The following is a 21,143-nucleotide window of genomic DNA, read 5'->3' on the forward strand; positions in this document are numbered from 1 at the left end:
CAGAAATTAAGGACAAAGTCAAATAATGCCTAATTTTTTAATAAAACAAAGACAAATGAATTGCACAGGTGATGCCTGCCAAACTTCCATGGAGTTCTCAAAGTTAGATTGAAGTTCTCATATGGCTGGAGAAATTTGTGAAGGCTTCTGGAAGTAGTGACCTTTGAAGGATAGGGAAGATTGAAGGGCCCCCCAGGGGGGGTGACAGTGGTAGAAAGGGGCAGAAAGCAAATGGTATACAATCTAGTTTGGCCACAGTGATGTAAGCATCACTAAACTAAGACTGAAAAAAAGATGCATGACAGATCATGGTAGATTTTTGTATAAGTATCCCATTGCTGGGTGTTCTGAGGAGAAATCTATAGGTGAGTAAGAGAGCAGGCGAAGAAGTTAGGTAGAGATGTGCTTTTCAAGAGAATTCTAGCTTTTTACTGATCTCACAGGGAGCTCCAGAGTATTGATTGAACCAGGGGATTTTGCTGCCAAGAAAATAAGCTGTTAGACCCCTACATTGGTGAGGCACTAATATCAGATCATCATGGGGAAAGCAAGGAGAGAGAGTCCTACATGATGTCCCAGGTGTCTGCAGGCAATATGGTCTCCATTACCTGGGTGAATATTTGTTCAGTTAATGAATTGGTAGTAGAATGATTGATTGGGTTGGGGACAAAAAAAAAAACAGAAGAAGTCTGAGATTTGGGTCTAGGTAACTAGGAAAATGGTGACATTAATAAAATATAGGGTCTCTGGTTAAAGATTCTGGGATCTTTAGGAACAGGCTTGCTTAGAGGTAGACCTACTATGAGCTGGGGAATGAGTGGGCAGAGAACTAAGTAACATTCACAGGCAATTGCTGAGTAACTCTTTCATACCAAGGCTATTTCCTGAGCTCCTAGTAGAATTTGATCATTCAAAAGAAAAACAGGAAAGAAAATATGAAGGAGATGGGATGGGAATAGGTGGGAATAGGCCAGAGTCAAAAGGGAAGGAACCTTGGCACTTGCCCCAGGATTCCTGTGGGGTCTCTTCCAGTGCAAATATTACTCTTCTTTTATTAAATGTTTTGTATTGACATATAAAACTATGGCTATGGTCCTGGTGACTTTATGTTTCTTTGAATACGACTGGAGACATGGCAGCTGCTAAGCAAATGAGCACAATAAATTTGCATTTGTCAGATGGTAGCTTTGAGGGTTGATCTTGATCACAAGGAAACTCTGTCCAGTATCTGAGAGGTAAAAACAAATGAGAGAGGGGGCAGATCACCCTGTATGTGTCCCCAAGAAGTTTTCTGCCAAGCAGAAGGTAACTGAATTTGACATACACACATTTCACCGTGTCAGCTTCTGTTATGTTATGGTCAGGACATCTTTTTCCTTCACAGCTACATGTGAACCAGGATGCAAGTTTGGTGAATGCGTGGGACCAAACAAATGTAGATGCTTTCCAGGATACACCGGGAAAACCTGCAGCCAAGGTCAGTAAAACAACCCAAGATTGTAGTACAAATTCCATCAGCAGTGGGGTTGCAATGAAATATGGTACATAGGATTTCTTAGGTTATTTTAGTTGAATCTTTAAATGAATGTGATTTCAGGATGAGATTCTTCAGCCAATCATTTCTCCTCGATAAATGTAAAACTTCTGATATCTTTGTCAAGTACCCAATAAAATGCTTTTTTAAAATACAGAATTTTATTATGTTTTTAAACTACCTGAGTAATGTTTGTTTTTTATTCTTAAGAACTCCAACAATGCAAAAGGTCGTAAATTAAAAATTAAGAGTCTCTACCCATAATCCTTATTATAACCATAGTTAACAGTTTGATCTAGTTCCTCAGAGTCCTTTGCTAACTGCAAAAATGCAAGTATTTCTCATGGGCATCTTTACCTGTCAGCATTTGCAAAGCTACTTTATACTTGTTAAGGCCCTATCCCAGTACTTAAAGTGAATATTTTTATCATCTATGAAATAAATGCTTCATTTAACCATTATTACTTACATTGTATCCAATTTTCTTCATTGCAAACATTGCTAAACCAAACATCACTTTACTACATCCTTGCACTTTTGAGTATTTGTGTCAGCTAAGTGTCTAGATGGAATTGTTGAACTAAATAGTATACATATTTTTATTGTAATAGAGACATTTTGAAAAGACAATCTGTGATGTTTGTGTTTGGCTGTTTGTCTGAAGACATGAAGGTGTTTATTTATAATATCTAGAAAAGTGGTCCTCAACTTGGGTGATTTTGCCCTCCAGGAAGAGTTGCCAGATAAAATACAGATGCCCACTTAAAATTAAATTTCAGATAAACAGCAAATAATTTTATAGTACATGTATGTTCCAAATATTGTATGGGATATACATATACTAAAAAAGTGTTACTCGGGTTGGGGATGTGGCTCAAGCGGTAGCGTATTCGCCGGGCATGTGCAGGGTACTGGGTTCGATCCTCAACACCACATAAAAATAAAATAAAGATATTGTGTCCACCGAAAACTAAAAAATAAATATTAAAAAAGTGTTACTCATTTACCTGCAATTCAAATTCAACTGAAAATCATGTATTTTTATTTACCAAATCTGGGAGCCTTACCCCAGGGGATATCTGGCAGTTTTTAAAGATATTTGGAGGGATATTTCTAGCATCTTCCTCACAGACCCTCTGTTTCAAAAGGGGGAATTGAAAAATTATGATTGCACATAATGAGAAATCCATACCTGCTAGTTTTCAAGTCCCAATAAAATATTAACATTGAGGGAGTGATCCAATTAGTTCAAGTTTTGGAGCTGTCATTCATACAAGTGAGTCGAGAGCAGGGATGCTGCTAAACATCCTACAATGCACAGGATAGCTCCCACATCAAAGAGTGAGCAGATGGAAATGTTAATAGTGCTGATGGTGAGAAATCTATGGTGAAGAAAAATGCCTAATTGGAGCAAGGGATCTCCTAATTGGAGCAGACCAAGAGGTTTCACCACGATGATTTTGTCACCTAGGAGACACTGTAAATGTCTGGAAACAGTTTTGGTTGTCACAAGTGGGTGAGGGGTGCTACTGATATCTACTGGATGGATCCTAGGGATGCTACTAAATGTCCTGCAATACATCAAACAATGATCTGGCATGTCAACAGAGGTTGAGAAACCCTGGCATGAAGAAACAAGCTATAATTATGAAAGTGTCCCCATGTATGTAATGGCATAACTTGGCATGAACATACTTTATATACAGAGATACAAAAAAATGTGCTCTATATGTGTAATAAGGATTGTAATGCAGTCCACTGTTGTCGTGTATTTATTTTAAAAAAAAGAAAGAAAGAAAGAAAGGCTGCCAAGGTTCTAGAAGGGAGGGTGACATTTCAGCAACAGGCACACTCTACTCTACCATTCCGAACCCTAGCTGCTTAACCCAGAGGTTAGCTATATACACTGAAGTAGCCTTTTTTGAGCTGCCAGCCATGCAGCCTCAGAGATGAATCTCTGAATCTCTTTAAGTCCTACCACCAACATGGAGGCTAGAGGCCTGAAGGTGCTCCTTAGAACTGCTTGAGAGAGGTGCATCAAGAATCATGTGCTCATGAGTGATAATTCAGCTGTGTCCCTTACCAGAGGCTTCATACCAGAAAATTTGCTTTTCCATATGTTTTAGATTTTGTACCAAGAGACTTTTTCAAGAGATTTGGAATTCAGACCATATTTTTCATGCTAAATTTCAAGTCCTAGTAAAATATTAACATGGAGGGAGTGATCCAATTGGCTCCAGTTTGTGGGCTGTCTTTTCCCTACAGCCTCCCTGCTCAAGTAATCCTGATCAAAGTCCACATATATCCATTTGTGGTGGCAGGCTTCAGCCCTTGACTGATGTCTTTCCCAAAAATGTTCCTTCCAAGAGACAAGTGAGTCACCTCTGAGTTAGGGCCAAATAATGGGGTATTCCTGGGTTTTCTATTATGTCCAATCAGCTTTTTCCAGATACCCCTTTGGAAGCCATTAGGATCCATTAGGGAGATGGCAGGGTTGAAGGGTTGGGCAATGTAGAAGGAAGTTTCAAATGTTTAGCTAGGCTGTTGGGAAATCCCCATATAGGGATCTTTTCAGAAACAAAACAATCATTTCTATCTTTTCCAGGGCACATTTTGACCAATGCCATGCAGAATTTTTGTCTTATACAGAACTTAGTTGTTTCCTTCTTTCTGTATCTTCCTTGGGGGAGTTAAGACATTTCCAAAGAGAAGATCCTCTACTAATGATTCCTTTTAAAGATTTATTTTCTTTCCATATTGTTTTTTATTTTAATAAAGATAGTACCTATTTTCTTTTTTAATATTTAGTTTTTAGTTGTAGTTGGACACAATATCTTTATTTATTTTTATTTATTTTTATGTGGTGCTGAGGATTGAATCCAGGGCCTCGCATGTGCTAGGCGAGCGCTAAACCGCTGAGCCACATCCCCAGCCCCCAAAAATAGTACCTATTCTTAATGGTTAAACTATTTTTTAGAAAACATTGGAGAGCACTAAGAAAGAAGACACCTTTAATGTTAGGGAATGACAACCATGGCTAGTATTTATAGCATATCCTCCTGGGTTTTTTTTTTTCTTTTTTACACTTTTTCTTTTTTATCTTTTTACAAATTTGGAGTCAAAGTATGCACAGAGCTTTGTAAACTTCTCTTATCACTTAACAACATCCTGTGAACATCTTTACATGGGATTAAACATTGTCTTCTGACCTTACCATCAACAACTTCCTGACAAGAATCCCTCTAGAAGCTGTGTGAACCAAAGCAATTTGGTCAGTCTGGAGCCACCCAAAATAATAATAATTGAAATGAGGCTGTGCTGTCAGCATCTGTCATAGGTTGCCTGGGAAAGCATGAAAGGCAGAAATATCTAAATTGTATATTTCTAACTTTTTATTCAAGTAGTATACACAGAATTGTGCATATACCCAAGATGTATAACTCAATACATCATCTTCATAAACACCCAGATCAAAAAACAGAAAGTTAACAGCCCCACCAGAAGGACTTTCATGCCCCATCCAGTCACTTACATTACACCCCAACAAAACCATATCTTGGCCTCATCTATCACAGTTTAGTGCATCTATTTAATTTTTGCCAAAAATGGAATTATACAGTATGTATGTATGTATCCAGATTCTTCCACTCAATATCATGTTTGTGAGACTCATGCATCATTGCCTGATGTTCTCATTTCTTCAGTCTCGTTGCTATATAGTATTCATTACATGAATATACAAATCATTTATCCTTCTGTTGGGAAGTGTTTTGGTTAATTCCAGTTTGGGATATTAACATTAGTGCTTTATAATAATCTTTTATTTTTTGGTGCTGAGTATCAAACCCATGGCTGTGTAAATGGTAGGCAAGCTCTCTAGCAGTGAGCCATACACCACCCCAACACTAGTGCTATTATGATCATTTTAGTACATTTTTTTTTTTGGAGAGCACAGATCCACATTTCTGTGGGTTTTACATCCAGGACTGTAATTGCTAGATCATGGATGTAGTTTGTTTACATCTAACTTTAGTACATTCTGCCAGTTTTTCTAAGGGCTTTAACCAATTTACATTCCTTCCAATGGTGAATGGTCTTTCCATTTGACCCACATCCTCACCAAGCCTTGAAAACAGAATTTTATAGTGAGAGAAGTAAGTGGTGGAATACAGGGTAGCCAACCAATTGTTCTCCCCAAGATTGGCATCAAGTACTCCCCACCTGGATGTTTCCTGCTTCAGGTAACCTTTCTCCATTTTCTAATTGCCCTTACAGATGTGAATGAATGTGGAGGGAAGCCCCGACCATGTCAGCACAGATGTGTGAATACACACGGCAGCTACAAGTGCTTCTGCCTCAGTGGCCACATGCTCATGCCAGATGCTACTTGTGCAAGTAAGTCTGAGCAGCCAGGCTATTCTCAATAAGTGTTTGAGGCTTGGCTCTTGATATTTAATGTTTTGGAAAAGGCTGACTTGAGTGATTTAAAAAAATTCTAATATCGCCCTAAGCTAAAACGTCTTTGGGCACTTATTTCTTTATAAAAATTATGACCAAAAAAATCATGACATGAAATTCACCATTTTAACCATTTTTGAAGTATACAATTCGATGGGCTTCAGTATCTTCACAATGCTATACAACCACCACCACTATCATGTTTCAGAAAATCTTTGTCACCCCAAAAGGAAACCTTAGCCATTAGTAGTCACTCCCCACTCTCCCTCCTCACAGCCCTTGGCAGCAGCTTATCTGCTTTCTGTCTCTATGGATTTGCCTCTTCTGGTCATTTACTTTATAAATAAAAAGACTAACTGGGGGGAACAATAAATTATATAACTATGTCTGTATCTATATATATGCAGGGGTGGATTGGGTTTCATCACAAAGCTAAGCATGTTAAACAAAATGAGCATATTGTTTTAGGGAGGGGATAAATTTACATGCCATCTCAGGACATCAATCCTTCCCACCAGCTACCTTTCTCACGCTCCTTGTCCAACACCCAAAGATTAGTGGCTCTCTTTGGAAAAACATTTCTGACTCACATTCCTGAAAAGAAAAGCCCTTCTGTGATAAAGAAAACTCATGTCCTGTGGGAGGGTAGGAATCTATATCCATTCACTTATTGAGAGGAAAAAGCTTTTTGGGTTTTAAGTTGCAGCTGAAAGGCAAACCCATCCTCCCTGCCTACCTTCCATCCTCCTCTCCTCTCTCCCCCTCTCTCTTTCCTCCACTCTGTAGACCCTAGCAAACCTGGAGCCCATGCCTTCAGTCAGCTTCCTATGGTTGCAGTCACCTGGACTCCCCGCCTCCCCCCATCACCATCCTTGGCTTTCCCAAGGTTATAAAATCTTGCCTACTACACAGATCGCTGCCTCTTGGCTCCTCTTTGTCCTGTCCCACTTTGGCAAAGTGCCCCCACACCAACAGTCACTCAGATCCTCCTGTAGGAAGCAAGCTTAAGAGATAAACCAGTCATTTGAAGTGTCTTTTAAAAAGAATCATTATTATAAATTAAACAGAAACCCACATGAAACAAATACATACTTTAATGCATTCTTATAAGAAGACACAGGCATATATCTTTTTTAAAAATTTTAAGTGATCACTATAAAAGCCTAGATAGTGGTCCCATTTGGGGAGGGCTGAGGGGAGGAGGTTCTGGCAAAGTTCTATTTGGTTCTTATTTTTAAAAGATATATGCTAATGGATGTTTCTGAAACATTCCACAAGAGGTCTATCAGTGCCAAAATATATCTTTCCTTCAAAGGAAAGGTAGAATTGTGATAATTTTGAAGATTAAGTTTAAAAGAAGATGACTAAAGAGAAAAAGAAGAAACAAAAATGAGTAATAAAAAATCAGTAGGTATCTATTGCATTACCTCTTTCCATGTACCCTCTTTCTATTTCTGTATATCTAGGAACTACCTGTACCTCCCTGTTTATAGCTTAAGGTATCCAGGTAGCTGCAGACCTCTCTCCTGGATGCTGGTTTTATTCCACCTGGTCTCTTACAGTCTCTCTTGTCCTGGGTGATTGGCATTTTGTGGAGATGGGTGAATGGAAGGAGTATACTCACTGTACTCCCCTGTTGTAGACATTAGTATGAATTAACCCCATGCGTTCATGATCCATATAAACTGGACCCCTATTAGGTAAGTGCATTTTGTGACATAAATTATTTTTAGTGACAAATGACAGAAAAATCCAAAGAAATTATCTAAGTCACTAAAAAAGTTAGAGGCAAGCATTCCAGAACTGCTCAAGGAGGACTCAGTCTCTGCCATCCTCAGAGCATTAATCTTATTCTCATGCTGTGACCTCATAGTGACAATATAGTTCCCTCAGCCCCAGATATCATTGAAGGTAGGCAAAACTAAGGGGATAGAGGTGATGCCAAAGAACCAATACTTCTTTCATGTTTGTCTCATTTATCATGAGACAACATCTTTACCAGGAGCCCCACTGTCTCCAGTGAATTTATCTTTATATTTCTTTGGCCACACTGATTCACATGACCATTCCTTGCTGCAAAGGAAGCTGGGAAAAAGACAAGTATCTGGCTTTCCAGCCTTAGTGGTGAGAATGGCAAAAGAAAAGGTCATTCAGAATGGCTTTCTGGCAGCTGATCAGCTGTATCTCACACATGTTTTAATATAGGTACCTGAAAGACCAAGTCTTATGATTCAAATGACTCTCATTAAGGCTATAAATGCATGGGAGATCTATGTTAACAGTGACTTTTCACCCTATACAGACCAACTAAATGACAAAAGAAGTGACAGGAGCACACATAGGAGGAGAGAGAGATGTAGTATGAGGGCTGTATGCCCTACCTACATTCAAGTTCAATGTGTTGGCTAACAAAACAGACCATAGTTGGGATCCAGCCCAGGGGCCACCAAGAGACCACCTTCGCCCAGATTCCTTCTGGCTCTACATTTGGGACCCATATAATGAAATTTGCCCTACAATGCCAATCTACATGGTATACTTAATGTCTCAGAATTTGAAAATAGTTTCTCTATCAGCATGTTTTATTATTTCAAGAGAGTCAGGCTCATCCTTTTCTACTTTTTCAGACTCTAGGACATGTGCCCGGACAAACTGTCAGTATGGCTGTGAAGACACAGAGGAAGGGCCACGGTGCCTGTGTCCATCCTCAGGTCTCCACCTGGCTTCAAATGGAAGAGTCTGTCTAGGTAGAACATCAGGAATTGTCTCTACTTCTACTCGTCACCCCTTGGCCCCCCAAACCCACTTTTTCATTTATCACAATCAGCTTATTGACTTGACATTGCAAGCTTCTAAAAGTACAGATATATGTCCATTTCTGAAATGGTGTTTTTAGCCATTTATACTTCAAACATACTTTGGGATGCTAGAAAGAACATCTCTCTAGTATTCTGGTTGCCTAGTGCCATAATAGGAAAAGGATAAAGGTAATATTATGTTAGTACATTCACCCTGCATATTTCACTTCAATTACCATAGGATAGAAACTCCCCTACTCATATGTTGTCATTCAGTGAGTAACATCCCAAAGGCCACTGGGCTTTGTTCCAAGTTCTACCTAATATTTTCCTGGAAAAAAGTATTTTTTGCTATAAAATTCACAAAGAAAGAACATGTCTTCTACATTATATAAGTTAGCAGATAACCAACTTCACATTGTCTTTAAAACTTGCTCTGAATTATAGAAACTAAAATATCCCATATTTTTTTCTGATCAGAGAAAATGAGCAGATTAAATCAATATTAATCAAGGATTGATTAAATTTAAAGATATGGATGAAGGATACTTATCCATAACTTTGAATTTAATTTAATCCATACATAAGAACTTTGGTGTCCTGCTCTCTCCTTCTCTTATTTTGTATCGTAATTTGGGGACAGAAGCTGACTGAGCAGTCCATTTGGGAGGTGATGCCAGGAAACATTGGTTGAAGAGTAGAAAAATGGCCAAGGGAAAGGAAGGTACCAGTGTCAGGTGAATTTCATGAACAGGTTAAATAAGATATGGGCACCTCTGGGAGACTGGGGGAAGCTGCCTCTGAATTTTCTCTCTAGAGCAAGAGTACTGGGTATTTTTTCATCAATTTCTGCCCCTTTTTGATGGGACATTGCTCTGGGACATCATTCCCCAGTATTCCCAGCCTGGCCCAAGTGAGGGTCTGAACAGAACATCACAGGTCCAGAAAGCAATAAATAGGAGGTATGGAAACTTTAAAAGCTGAAGGGCTATGTATTTAATACTCAAGGGGACCCTCAATGATGGAAGTCATACTCTATTTATTCTGTGCTTTGGTTTCTTAGTGGATTTCAATTATGCTAAATCACCAAATTGTATATACTCATAAAACTTCATTGTATTGTACCAAATAGACATAATAGTTATAATTAAGTGAGCACATAGCCTTAATAAGGGATATAAAACCAAATCAGAATGTTGAAATAGTTCTTAATCTCTTTGATTTAAATAAGCAAATAACAAGATGATTTAAGAACCTTACTTCTTCAATGCAATAGAAATATGGTTCAGTCAAGGAAATGAATGTTTATTTGTCCCAAATGTATATAACTTGAAAACTGCATTTAGTAAACTCAAACAGCCAAATATGTCCTATATCAGTTAAGCACTTTAAAGTACATATACATAGGAATTAAAATTGTGTCTTCTCTTTAAGATTTAATTAGGTTAACAGAGTTAGTACTCACTGGTATAGTAATATATACATGACAAGGCTAAATCTTGGCCACAATAAATCCAAACTTCTACCCACTTCTTTGATTTGTTGAGTGCCATTTTAATTGGAAGAGAAAGCTATGTGTATGAAAGTGATCACTGAAAAGAAATTGTGGTCCATCTAACACACATTTGTTAGTTTAAGAATGCAAGATATTCGAACAATAACCCAGCACCAACTTGCATTTTTAATCACAGGTCCAAAAGGATAACAAATCATCTACTTGATTTGATATCTGAAAGTTAAAGTAAAACTTGAGTCTTAGTTGATTAGTCAGCAGAGCTGCCAGCCCTTCTATAACATCACCCTCAATGGAAAAAAGCACTATGCCTATTATTGGCCAAAATTGCATCCTTCCACAGTTACACTAGACCCACTGTTTATGCAGAAATGCATTCCTGTGTAACCACATTTCAGTGATTTGAGTTAATTTTGCAGAAGCTTTGGAGGAGTTTGAAAATGGAATAATTCTTTTGTAAAATGTAAATCTTAAATGTCTATGTATTTCGGTTGGCTTAAAGTATAGCAAACTCTTTTTTACTCTGATTTTAAAATTGTATATGTAGTACAATGTAATCTGTGGGAGAAATATGCACCCACTCAGCACACAGGTAATGAATAAGTACCAAGTGCCACGCACATACACCCTGCCCCAGAAGAGCCAAGTATTAACGTCAGAGCAGTTATGAAGATAAGTAGTGGCATCACAGCAAGGTTTCTAAGAAAAGACGTGCACAGTGATATAAACTCCTAAAGGGGAAAGCTGTGCATGTGACTGGTGAGGATCTAGAATACTTTCCAGAAGATGACATTGACACCAGATAATCAATTTATCAGGTGAGGAAACCATGCATGTGCATACACAGCACATGCTTCAGGAGAGAGTGCACACAAGCACGTGCTGGGGGTAGTTTTCTTGCCATCACTAACACCTTCTGGTTCTACACCTTAGATATTGATGAATGTGCCTCCAGTAAAGCAGTCTGCCCCTACAATAGAAGATGTGTCAATACATTTGGAAGCTACTACTGCAAGTGTCACATTGGTTTTGAACTGAAATATATCAGTGGCCGATATGACTGCATAGGTAAGATTCAATGGCACTTTTCCTTTTGTTCCTTTCCCCATCACACCTGAAAGCTTCTCTACAGATAATTCTGATGTCAATTCAATCTATTATTTAAACCATCGACTATACTGGTCAGCACAACAACAACAACAAAGATGATATTATTCAAGTTTCTGGCACTTAGAAAACTCTAGAGACATCAATTAGGAAACCAGGTCAACAAAGACTTAAAGTAAGGACTATATCTCTATTAAGGAGGCAAATATCTTTGGATGATTCTGGTGGAATTTTTTTAATTTGGTAGGTTTGGTTTTGTTTACATTTTTTGGTTCTGTCTCCATCTACACATCTAAAAATGGGAATCATAAAATGATAGTTACATTTGGTAATGGAGAACAAACAAGATCTCAGTGGTCTGTTCCTGAGTCTCCATCAGGGGAGCTTTAGTAAACTGCATAAAGGATATGAGTACACATGCTCTTTTCTCTCTCTTCTTTTAGCCTTTTCATAGTTAGAGCTCCAAATAAATTGTTCCCTTTCCACAGTCCCCCAAAATCACTCTCTGATAAGATTCTCATACCAGTCAGCTATTGGCCTAATCTGTGTATAATAAAGTATCTTATTCCATAGTGAATGGATTCTAAATCTCAGTGAGCACATGAGGTAGGGTATTTGCAGAATCCTCATATAAATTCCTGTTGCCCTTGATATGCTACCCTACAGTGAAGGGAAATTTGGGCTTCCTCTAGATTTCTATTCACATAGCATGTGTAACTAAGGTGTGTGCATTACATGGAAAGCTAACAGTTGGGAAAAATAGAGTTGTTTTCAACCCCACACTCAGGCTTTCCAGGACATGTCTTGTGCAATCGTGTTGGGGCAATCCTTGATTGCTGGGTTTTGAACAGTCTTGTGAAACCTCCACAGCTCTTCCCTCAAATCTTCTCAAACACAAAGACCGTTCTACACAGGCTCATAAAACCCATATTTGTGGTGAGCTTGGACCCTGCACCCTCCTGCAAACCCATCTAGCTCTGTAATCCAATAACTCTATGTTATACAGTGTGATCTTGTCCCCTGACACCCGAGGGTAGGGTAGGTAGATAGGGTAGGCACTCACATGGAGAGCTTCACAAGAAAACAAATCTTTGATGTTTAAAGTGATTAAGATTAGCATCTGAGCTCCCTTTTTTGCTGAATTAAAAACAATAAGCCATTTTGTATGCTTATGTCTACAAACATGTAGCTAGAAAGTGGGATGGAGCAGAGCAAAGGAACCTCTTGCTTGGATGGAATTTGGCAAATTTTCCTCCTCTAAACCAGCAGACGAGCTGAGACCAGCCTGACCCTTCCTCCTGGCATGCTTTAAACAAATGACCCTGCCTATAAGTTCAGATGATGTCAATAGTTTCTGGCTGAGCTCATCTTTTGTGAGTTAAGAGTTTCAAGCCCTTCCAAATATAGATTTTATTTTCTGAATCTGTTATTGAGTTCTAAATTAGACAAATGAGAAAGTTAAGACAAAAACCCAAATATCTTTCAGATTTCAATAGCATTCATAAGCAAGGGTTGAAATTGCTGTGGGGGAGGTGAGCTGCTGACATGCTTCCTATATACCAGGCAGGCATCAGGCAAAGTCAGGGCTCTTAGCCAATGTGTGTGGAATTTTGAACACCTCTCAGTTCTCAGGCAATACTTGGTTTGTTGAGGGTGTTGACTGGTTGGCCTTGGAGTTGCTCAAGTAAGGGGTAGTCTTTCAGCAAGCCCCGTTACCATAAAGTTGTTCACTGGAATGTTCACATTTTTAGATGTAAACGAATGTTCCATGAATACCCGTACGTGCAGCCTCCATGCCAATTGCCTCAATACCCAAGGATCCTTCAAGTGTAAATGCAAGCAGGGTTATAAAGGCAATGGATTTCAGTGTTCTGGTAAGTAATATGGTGTTTTTGCTATTCCCACTAAAGCATTATCTCCACATCTTCCCTCTCTCTCTTCTTCATATCTCTCATCTTCATATCTCTCTCTCTCTCTCTCTCTCTCTCTCTCTGTGTGTGTGTGTGTGTGTGTGTGTGTGGTGTCTAAATTTAATTCTGCCTTACCTTTGTCTTCTTTGCTAGTTGGATCATGTTTCCAATACTCATGACATTGTAGGCACGAAACTAAAAGAACAGCAGGGACATATCATACTTTTCTGGACACAGCATATTTTTATTTTTTATTTTTTTTAAAGAGAGAGAGAGAGAGAGAATTTTTTAAATATTTATTTTTAGTTTTCGGCAGACACAACATCTTTGTTTGTATGTGGTGCTGAGGATCGAACCCAGGCCGCACGCATGCCAGGTGAGCACGCTACCACTTGAGCCACATCCCCAGCCCCCTCAGACATTTTTTTAAATACTGAAAAATAAGATGTACGGACAAAAGACCCCAGGATATCTGTCAGGATAGGTTAGGTTATGGTATAGTAACAAGCAATCCTTTAATGTGAATCAGGGCTTTGCAGAATGCACAACCAAAACAAAGTACAATGCAGTGGATATCACTTTATCTGCCATCCACAGGCCTGGATTCACTTTCTTGATTGTATAACAGAGAGCCCCATTGTTCTTGCCACTGGTGAATTCTTTAATGGTTATTAGTTAAAACTTTATAAGCCAGATGTACAACTACAAAATTCTACTGCTATGAACAACTACAACAATAATAAATGTATATTTCTCATGCACAGTATGTCTGAAGAGAGTTTTCAGGAGATTTCTTCTCAATATAGTCACTTAGGGACCCAAGCTGATTGAGGCCTCACCATCTTATGGTACAAGGACATAAGTCCAGGGTCTTAGAATTTGTCACAACCAGGAAAGAAGCATGAACAACCATGTGCCAGATCTTAATTAATTCAGCATGTGAGTGTCTAACTTCAAGGAGCACAAAAACAATAATCGTGCTGTGTGCCCTGAGAGAGAAGAAAACTAGGAACCATTGTGAACACCTGGAATATCTGCTAACACAAGTCAGCCATGATTACAACACAGGCCATCCCCTGGTAAACAGTGTCTTACAGTGTTTAAAGTCAGCCAGATTAATCCCTCTGCTCACGTTCCTTCTAGCACTGGCTCATCATTTGACTATGTTTACTGCCCTACAGACTTCCCACATGTTCCAATAAATATGGATGCAAGTTGTCCCTTGACCTGCACCCACATCCTATGTCCCCATTTAGCCAATGCTCCTGATGATTCAATCATGCAAAAACAAACTGTATTTATCATGATGGATATTTAGTAGCAGACTCATACAGTTTTGTAGTACCCACTGGGCTGTGGTTGAATGCCACTGGACAAGAGTGTGTGCAAAAATAAATAAAGAAAGAAAGAAAATTAGTCTGGAAATCAAATTCTATTAGAACTGGAAGAATAACTGAGCAGCATTTAGTCTGGAAAAGCATAAATTGTGCCTGGAAATATTTTAAGAAATGCGAAATAAAAGTGGCTTCCCAGAGCAGACTAAAACCAATGGGTAGAAAGTACATTCTTTAAAATGATGGAACAAGGAACCTCAAAGAGTAGGGGCATTTCACTGCCACACGCCTTCAGGCCAAGGGCTCTGGGAGAGATTCCTACATTGGGCTGAAGGTAGGATTAAATGACTACTCAATTGCCAGCAACTCAATGCTATGGATTCTATCACTCTAGGTAGAAGTACCCAATGATGTCCTTCTGAAGCATGATTCAGAGAGAGAGAGAGAGAGAGAGAGAGAGAGAGAGAGAGAGAGAGAGAGAGAGAGAGCTGTACTTTGGTGGGGAGGATGCCATAACCTTGGGAGGCTTCCAGGGAGGAGATGGAATAAATCAATTGTCCATACTGGATAAATGTTTGGAGACCCATACCTAACACTCTTTCGTGCCACCAAAATGTGAATATGTACATTCCAGGAACAGGAGGCCTGAATTTAAATCTGAGCTCTGCCTCCACTGGCTGTGACTTGTAGCAAGTTTCTTAACCTTTCTGAGCTCAGTTTCTCCTGTCCAAGGTAAGACAGGTGCTAGTATTGGGTCAGACCACAGTCCTTTAGAGCTCCCTAACCCCAATGAGGCAGGATGGACAGTTCCATGCATATCTCTAACCCCTGTACAACACTTTCTCTAAAAGGCTACCCAGCCTCCTGAAGATTTAACTCATAGATAGGGAAAGTCAATACCCCTAGAGAACCCCACCCCCAGCCAGCGAGGGACAAGAGTCTATGGATAAATACACCACTTTCCCGGTCACAAGGTAGAACAATTCTAAGTTGTCTTCAACACTGACTCTCAGACATCCCCAGTGGGAATGAACCCCATTACCCACAGTGAACCTGCCCATCAAGATACCATATTTTGTTTTTCCTCCCTTCCTATCTCACTGTCCCTTTTCTCTCATTCATTTCTGTCTCTTGGAATCACCTCCCAAATAAACCACCTACACCCAAACCCTTATCTTAGGTTTTGCCTGGAGAACCCACACTAAGACAAATACCTCTCTCAGAAGTCCATTATGAGATTAAACAAAGTGATATAGATGAAGAACTTAGTTCATCTAGGTACAGAGTACTAGCTGCTCAATAAAGTTAGCTATGGTTACTATTGTTGTTACTATTATTTAAATCAGTTGTTAGAGGCCAGCTACTCTGAAATTCTATAAAGATAAATGGAAAATACTGTGCATACAATATAGAAGCCTCAGGAAAATAGTGGGTAACTCACCCCCACATATCCCCTCCCCTACCCCCAGGTCTAAGAATCAAGGGATTAGAAAGAATTTCCCAGAATAAACCTGGAGTCATCTTTATCATCCTTTGGACCCCTTGAAACCACAATGTGTTATTCATTTCCAAAGGAAGGCAATAGCTTTAAGCACACAACTAGGCAATTGTTTGCAGCCCATGTTTTCTATATTGTAACTCAGCACTTTAAAATTATAAATTCCACATCAGTGCAAACATTTCTTATGTGAAAACTTTCATTTTTCTTTGATGATCCAAATTTACGTATATTTGAGGGTAGAACAAAATTTTCTTTATTGTTTGAAACCTCGAATTTATCACACCATTCTATTCAACATCTGAAAATTATGCATTTTGTTGTTCATCCATTGTGCAGCTGAATTATTTCTTTAGTCTTTCCCTAGAATGTTTACTTAAAGGAGAAAGTCATCTTTGGGGCATTCACTATATTATTTGTCCTCCCTTTTAATTTTACTTTCATTCTTTGTAAAACAAACATCTATGTTTCTGTTGAAAATTGATCTTAATGAGTCTTAACACCCATTGCTTAAAGGATAACCAAAATTCTACCCTTATGGGCATAGAAGTTATAAAAACAAAAATGAGAGAAGTGTATCCAGCATTATATAATGTCAGCTTGCAAAATACATTTATGTGTGCATGAATTGCTACTATCTAATATAGAGCATTGATATAGCAGCCTTTATTTTTCTTTTCTGCAGTGCTGAGGACGGAACTCAGGGCCTTGGCCATGCTAAGCAAGTGTTCTATTGCTGAGCTACCCGTCCCCCAGCTTTTAATATAGTGACTTTTATCATGAGTTCATTGTTTTGAAAAATTCAGACGCTACACTGCAGCAACAAAGAAGAGTTGGTCAATTATCCTTATACACCATCTGGGCCCAAAGGAAGAAGCACCCTATAAACATAGATGTTTGTTTTTTACCATACTAAGATAAGTGAGCTGGGTGTGGTGGCACATGCCTGTAATCCCGGCAGCTCGGAAAGCTGAGGTAGGAAGATCGTAAGTTCAAAGCCAGCCTCAGCAACTTAGCAAAGCCCTAAGCAATTTAGTGACACCCTGTCTCAAAATATAAAATAAAAAAGGTTGGGGATGTAGCTCAGTGGTTAATCCCCTCTGGGTTCAATCCCCCATATCAAAAACAAAAAGGAATACGTGAATATTATTACACTGCTAAATATTTTGGTCTGGATTTGACAACAGCTATACTTCATTCTAAGAAATTGAAAACATGGATAGTACTCAGTTGGGGCAGTAATGGTCAATTTATGAAAGGAAACTATGTCAATCAAGTTACCAGGTATTAGGTTACCTTAATTAGATCCCTGGCTTCCTAGCTTACTACCTGTGGCCTGAGAGCAAATTATTTAACTTTTAAGTACCTCAGTTTCCACATCCACAAAATAGGAATGGTAGCATCTGGCCCTTGATGTTAATTTGATAATTAAATGAAGCAATACGTGCAGAAGAAACAAATTTCAATCTAAAAGGCTTACCTTCCACCTATGTTCAGTAAGCATGTGCTAGTAGTAGGAGTAATAGTGCCAAAGATTTCTTTACCAAAATCTAACAATCATTCCCATTGAAAAGCAACTTCTTATTCAATTTATACACAATTTACCCAATAAGAGAGGTTTTGAGAAAACCAGGATGTCTCAATTTTTTTTCTTCAATTACAGCATAAACCTCAGAAATTCGGAGGCAGGGCCTGGGAATTTTATTTTTAACTCAGTAAAAGATTTTAAACCTTCTGGTGATTAATTCTAAAAATAATAGCAAACATATCCTGAGTTTGTGCCAGGCATTAATCTTAGAGCTTGACCTGTATTCACTCATTTAAACCTTTCAAAATCCTCTTCTTATCCCAATTTTTTAAAATGGGGAGACTGGGGCTAAGAGAAGTTGGATATTAGTTTGAGGACATATGGCTAGAGATGGAAGGAGTAAAGTCCAGCAAAGTGGGCTTAAGCATGGGGCAGTTGTGTTCATGGTGGGTGGCTAATCCCCTGTGATGGAGAAGTCCTTCTGTCTCCCTCCCCATAAAACTGTCTGGATCAGCTTTTGTTCCATCTTAGCCCTTCCTATTTCCTGGATCCCCTGGTACAGTACACCCTCACCTGTGGTTAAGCAATTCCTCCCAGGACTGTGTCCAAAGCTCATTTGGTGGAACATTTGTCCTATCACATGATATGGGGTCATCTGATGAACTAAGTATAGGTAAATGAATGTCAAAGTCATATTCCTTCTGAGTCAGATATTCTCACCTAAGCGTGATCTTCTATTAACAGTCTTATTCTAGAGAAATGAGATTAAAGCTAAGTTTTCCAGGTGGAAGTTTTTGACAAAATGGATTTTAGAGAAATCTCTAATCCTTCACGAGAGACATTGTCAACTGCATCTACAAAAGACTGGCCCATGAACCTAAAGACTTTGAAATTCCCTATTTTTGTCTAAGTGCCCCAAACATGCCTAAGACTCTCTTACTTCAACTTCCTCTCACATTTGTATATTCTCAAAAAGAAAATACAATAATCAAGAAATGTTAGGAGAAACAATCATCAACTATGCTAAATTTGAAACAGCAGTACCTACATAAAAGCAAATCTAGTTAAGCTTATATATATGCATATCTTTTTACTGCATTTTTATCTTCGCTCAGCTTTCTCTTTACACACTAAGGGAACAAAATTGTTGGCATTACAAAGGTTATGATGTTTTGATTTTTTTTTCTTTTCAGTAGGAAAATTTGAAACTTCAAAGCAAAAACTGAAAACAGATGTTTAGGTTTGCCCAATGTGGTTGAAACCCTCTCCTCTCCCGGTTATTTATTAAAGGTCCTTAGTTTTATGTTACTGATTGCACAAAGGAAATTTACAGAGAATTGGTGTTTCCTGTTAATTTTTCATGCTGGGTACTGAGAAAAGATTCAGAAAGCTGTGGACAGAATTACACAGTGGGGCCTCCAGAGGAAGGTATATTATGATCAGCACATTAAAATCAAGACCTCTGGCAAAGGAGCTGAAACAAGCCATGTGAAGGTCAGGAAAATTAGAAATGACATACCACTGGTATTAGTACTAATTTGTTTCATACCTATAAGTACAGTCTGTCACAATGATAAATAACTAGAATATTTCATCGAAAGAAATACCACACTTTTGTCCTAGTAGCCTCAGATTGATGTCAAAGTGAAAGCAATGTATTAATTAAAAACATATATAGCAGGGCATGGTGGCACATGCCTATAAATCCCAGCAGCTCAGGAGGCTGAGGCAGGAGGATCACGAGTTCAAAGCCAGCTTCAGCAACTTAGCAAAGCCCTAAGTAACTCAGTGAGACCCTGTCTCTAAATAATAAAAGTCAAAAAAGGGCTGGGGTGTGGCTCAGTGGTTGAACACCCCTGGATTAACTCCCCAGTAACAAAAAAAAAAAAGCATATATATTTGCCGACCTGGTGGTGCACGCCTATTATCCTAGTGGTTGGGGAAGTTGAGACAGGAGGGTTGTGAGTTCAAAGCCAGCCTCAGCCTCAACTTAGTGAGACCCTGTCTCTAAATAAAATACAAAATAGGGCTGGAGATGTGGCTCCATGGTCAAGTGCCCCTGAGTTCAATCCCCGGTACCAAAAAATATATATATTTTTTCCAAGAATTTTAAAAAAATATTTGTTAGCTGTAGATGGACATAATATTTTTATTTTTATTTATTTATTTTTATGTGATGCTGAGGATTGAACCCAGTGCCTCACACATGCGAGGCAAGTGCTCCACCACTGAGCTACAGCCCCAGCCCTCAAAGCATTTTATTTCCCCTTTCGATTACTCAAAATATTGTGAACTTCTCCTTATTTATTTTTCTGCTACTTTGGTACAGATCGAATTAGCCAAGTGATGAAGAAGGAACAAAGCAGAGGAGATTAAAACATTGCCAAGAAAAATATTCTAATAACATCCTAATCCAGTTTATTTTTATCATATTCATTTTGGCACCAAAATTGATGTCTACTTCTTTCTTTCACTTTCCTATATACTGTCTCTAAGTAGTAGAATTGAGTGAATTGAGTCAAGTGTTATTGCAGCCTTTCTTGCTTAGTGTTAGACTAGCTTGGGCCTAGATATTTTATAACAGGACAATATATTTGATTTTAAAGATCATTGGTTTTAATTTTTAAGAAATAAATTGCTTTTTTTACATCAGTTGGATATTTTAATTATCCTCAGTATAGCCCTGGAAAAGGGACAGGTATCATTGGATCATAGATCTCCAGAAATTTGAACCAGTCTAGAAAAAATAACCCTTAACCTTAAAATAGGAATAACCCTGCCATGGAAACAGGACTGGATAAAAGAGTCATTTATATATGCTTTACCCTCAAATCCTAGCTCTGCCCTTCGATAGCTAATGAGGTTGGTCAAGTCATTTAGCATTGCCCAGTTGCTCCATCTACAAAATGAGACTGTTGGGCTAACTGGCCTTTTCCTACCTCTTAAGTTTTTCTACACTAACTCTTTTTCCCCAGTGTTATCATTTTACCCCAGTGGATCACATTTCAGGATAGAAGGAATCAATCTAGAGGTATATTTTTATAGCAATTTAGTTTTGTGGTAAGAAATAGAAAAATGGATATAAATTAGTAAATTAGAAGCCTCTCTAGAAATATTCAATAAACAAAATCATTCAGCTTTAGATAGTAGTTGGCTGAATTGAAGAAAATGAAAGGGGGAGAGAGAAAGGGGAAGGAAGATTAAGCATGGACATTGAACCACAAATCATCATGTTTGTAAGTCACGAAACATTATTGGCATATATGTTTTGACCTAATGCTATAGCTGTAGTCTTTGACATCAAATTTGGAAAAAAAATCTCTATGGCTACTTGAACAATATCAGGATTGAGAAAGTGCACATGAAAGCAAAAATATTAGATGAATCTAGAAAATCCATTACTTTAGGATCGTAATCCAACTGGTTAGTAGCAAGTATTTCACTAAAGTAGTTCCTGAAGCAA

The 21,143-nt window shown here is 38.5% G+C and overlaps 1 protein-coding gene across 2 annotated transcripts in view; it reads left to right on the top strand.

Moving 5' to 3' along the window:
* Egfl6 (EGF like domain multiple 6) overlaps positions 1 to 21,143 on the top strand; it is a 58,635-nt gene that overhangs the window by 22,296 nt on the left and 15,196 nt on the right. Inside the window, exons 3-7 of one of the 2 annotated variants that reach the window (XM_027946535.2) lie at positions 1,385 to 1,477; positions 5,810 to 5,929; positions 8,620 to 8,739; positions 11,237 to 11,371; positions 13,162 to 13,284. In XM_027946535.2, the coding sequence (XP_027802336.1) occupies positions 1,385 to 1,477; positions 5,810 to 5,929; positions 8,620 to 8,739; positions 11,237 to 11,371; positions 13,162 to 13,284 (591 nt within the window). The remainder of the gene's footprint in view (positions 1 to 1,384; positions 1,478 to 5,809; positions 5,930 to 8,619; positions 8,740 to 11,236; positions 11,372 to 13,161; positions 13,285 to 21,143) is intronic. The other variant, XM_071606034.1, reaches the window with a different exon arrangement.

The sequence above is a fragment of the Marmota flaviventris genome, chromosome X, assembly GCF_047511675.1.
Source record: "Marmota flaviventris isolate mMarFla1 chromosome X, mMarFla1.hap1, whole genome shotgun sequence".
Lineage (NCBI taxonomy): Eukaryota > Metazoa > Chordata > Mammalia > Rodentia > Sciuridae > Marmota > Marmota flaviventris.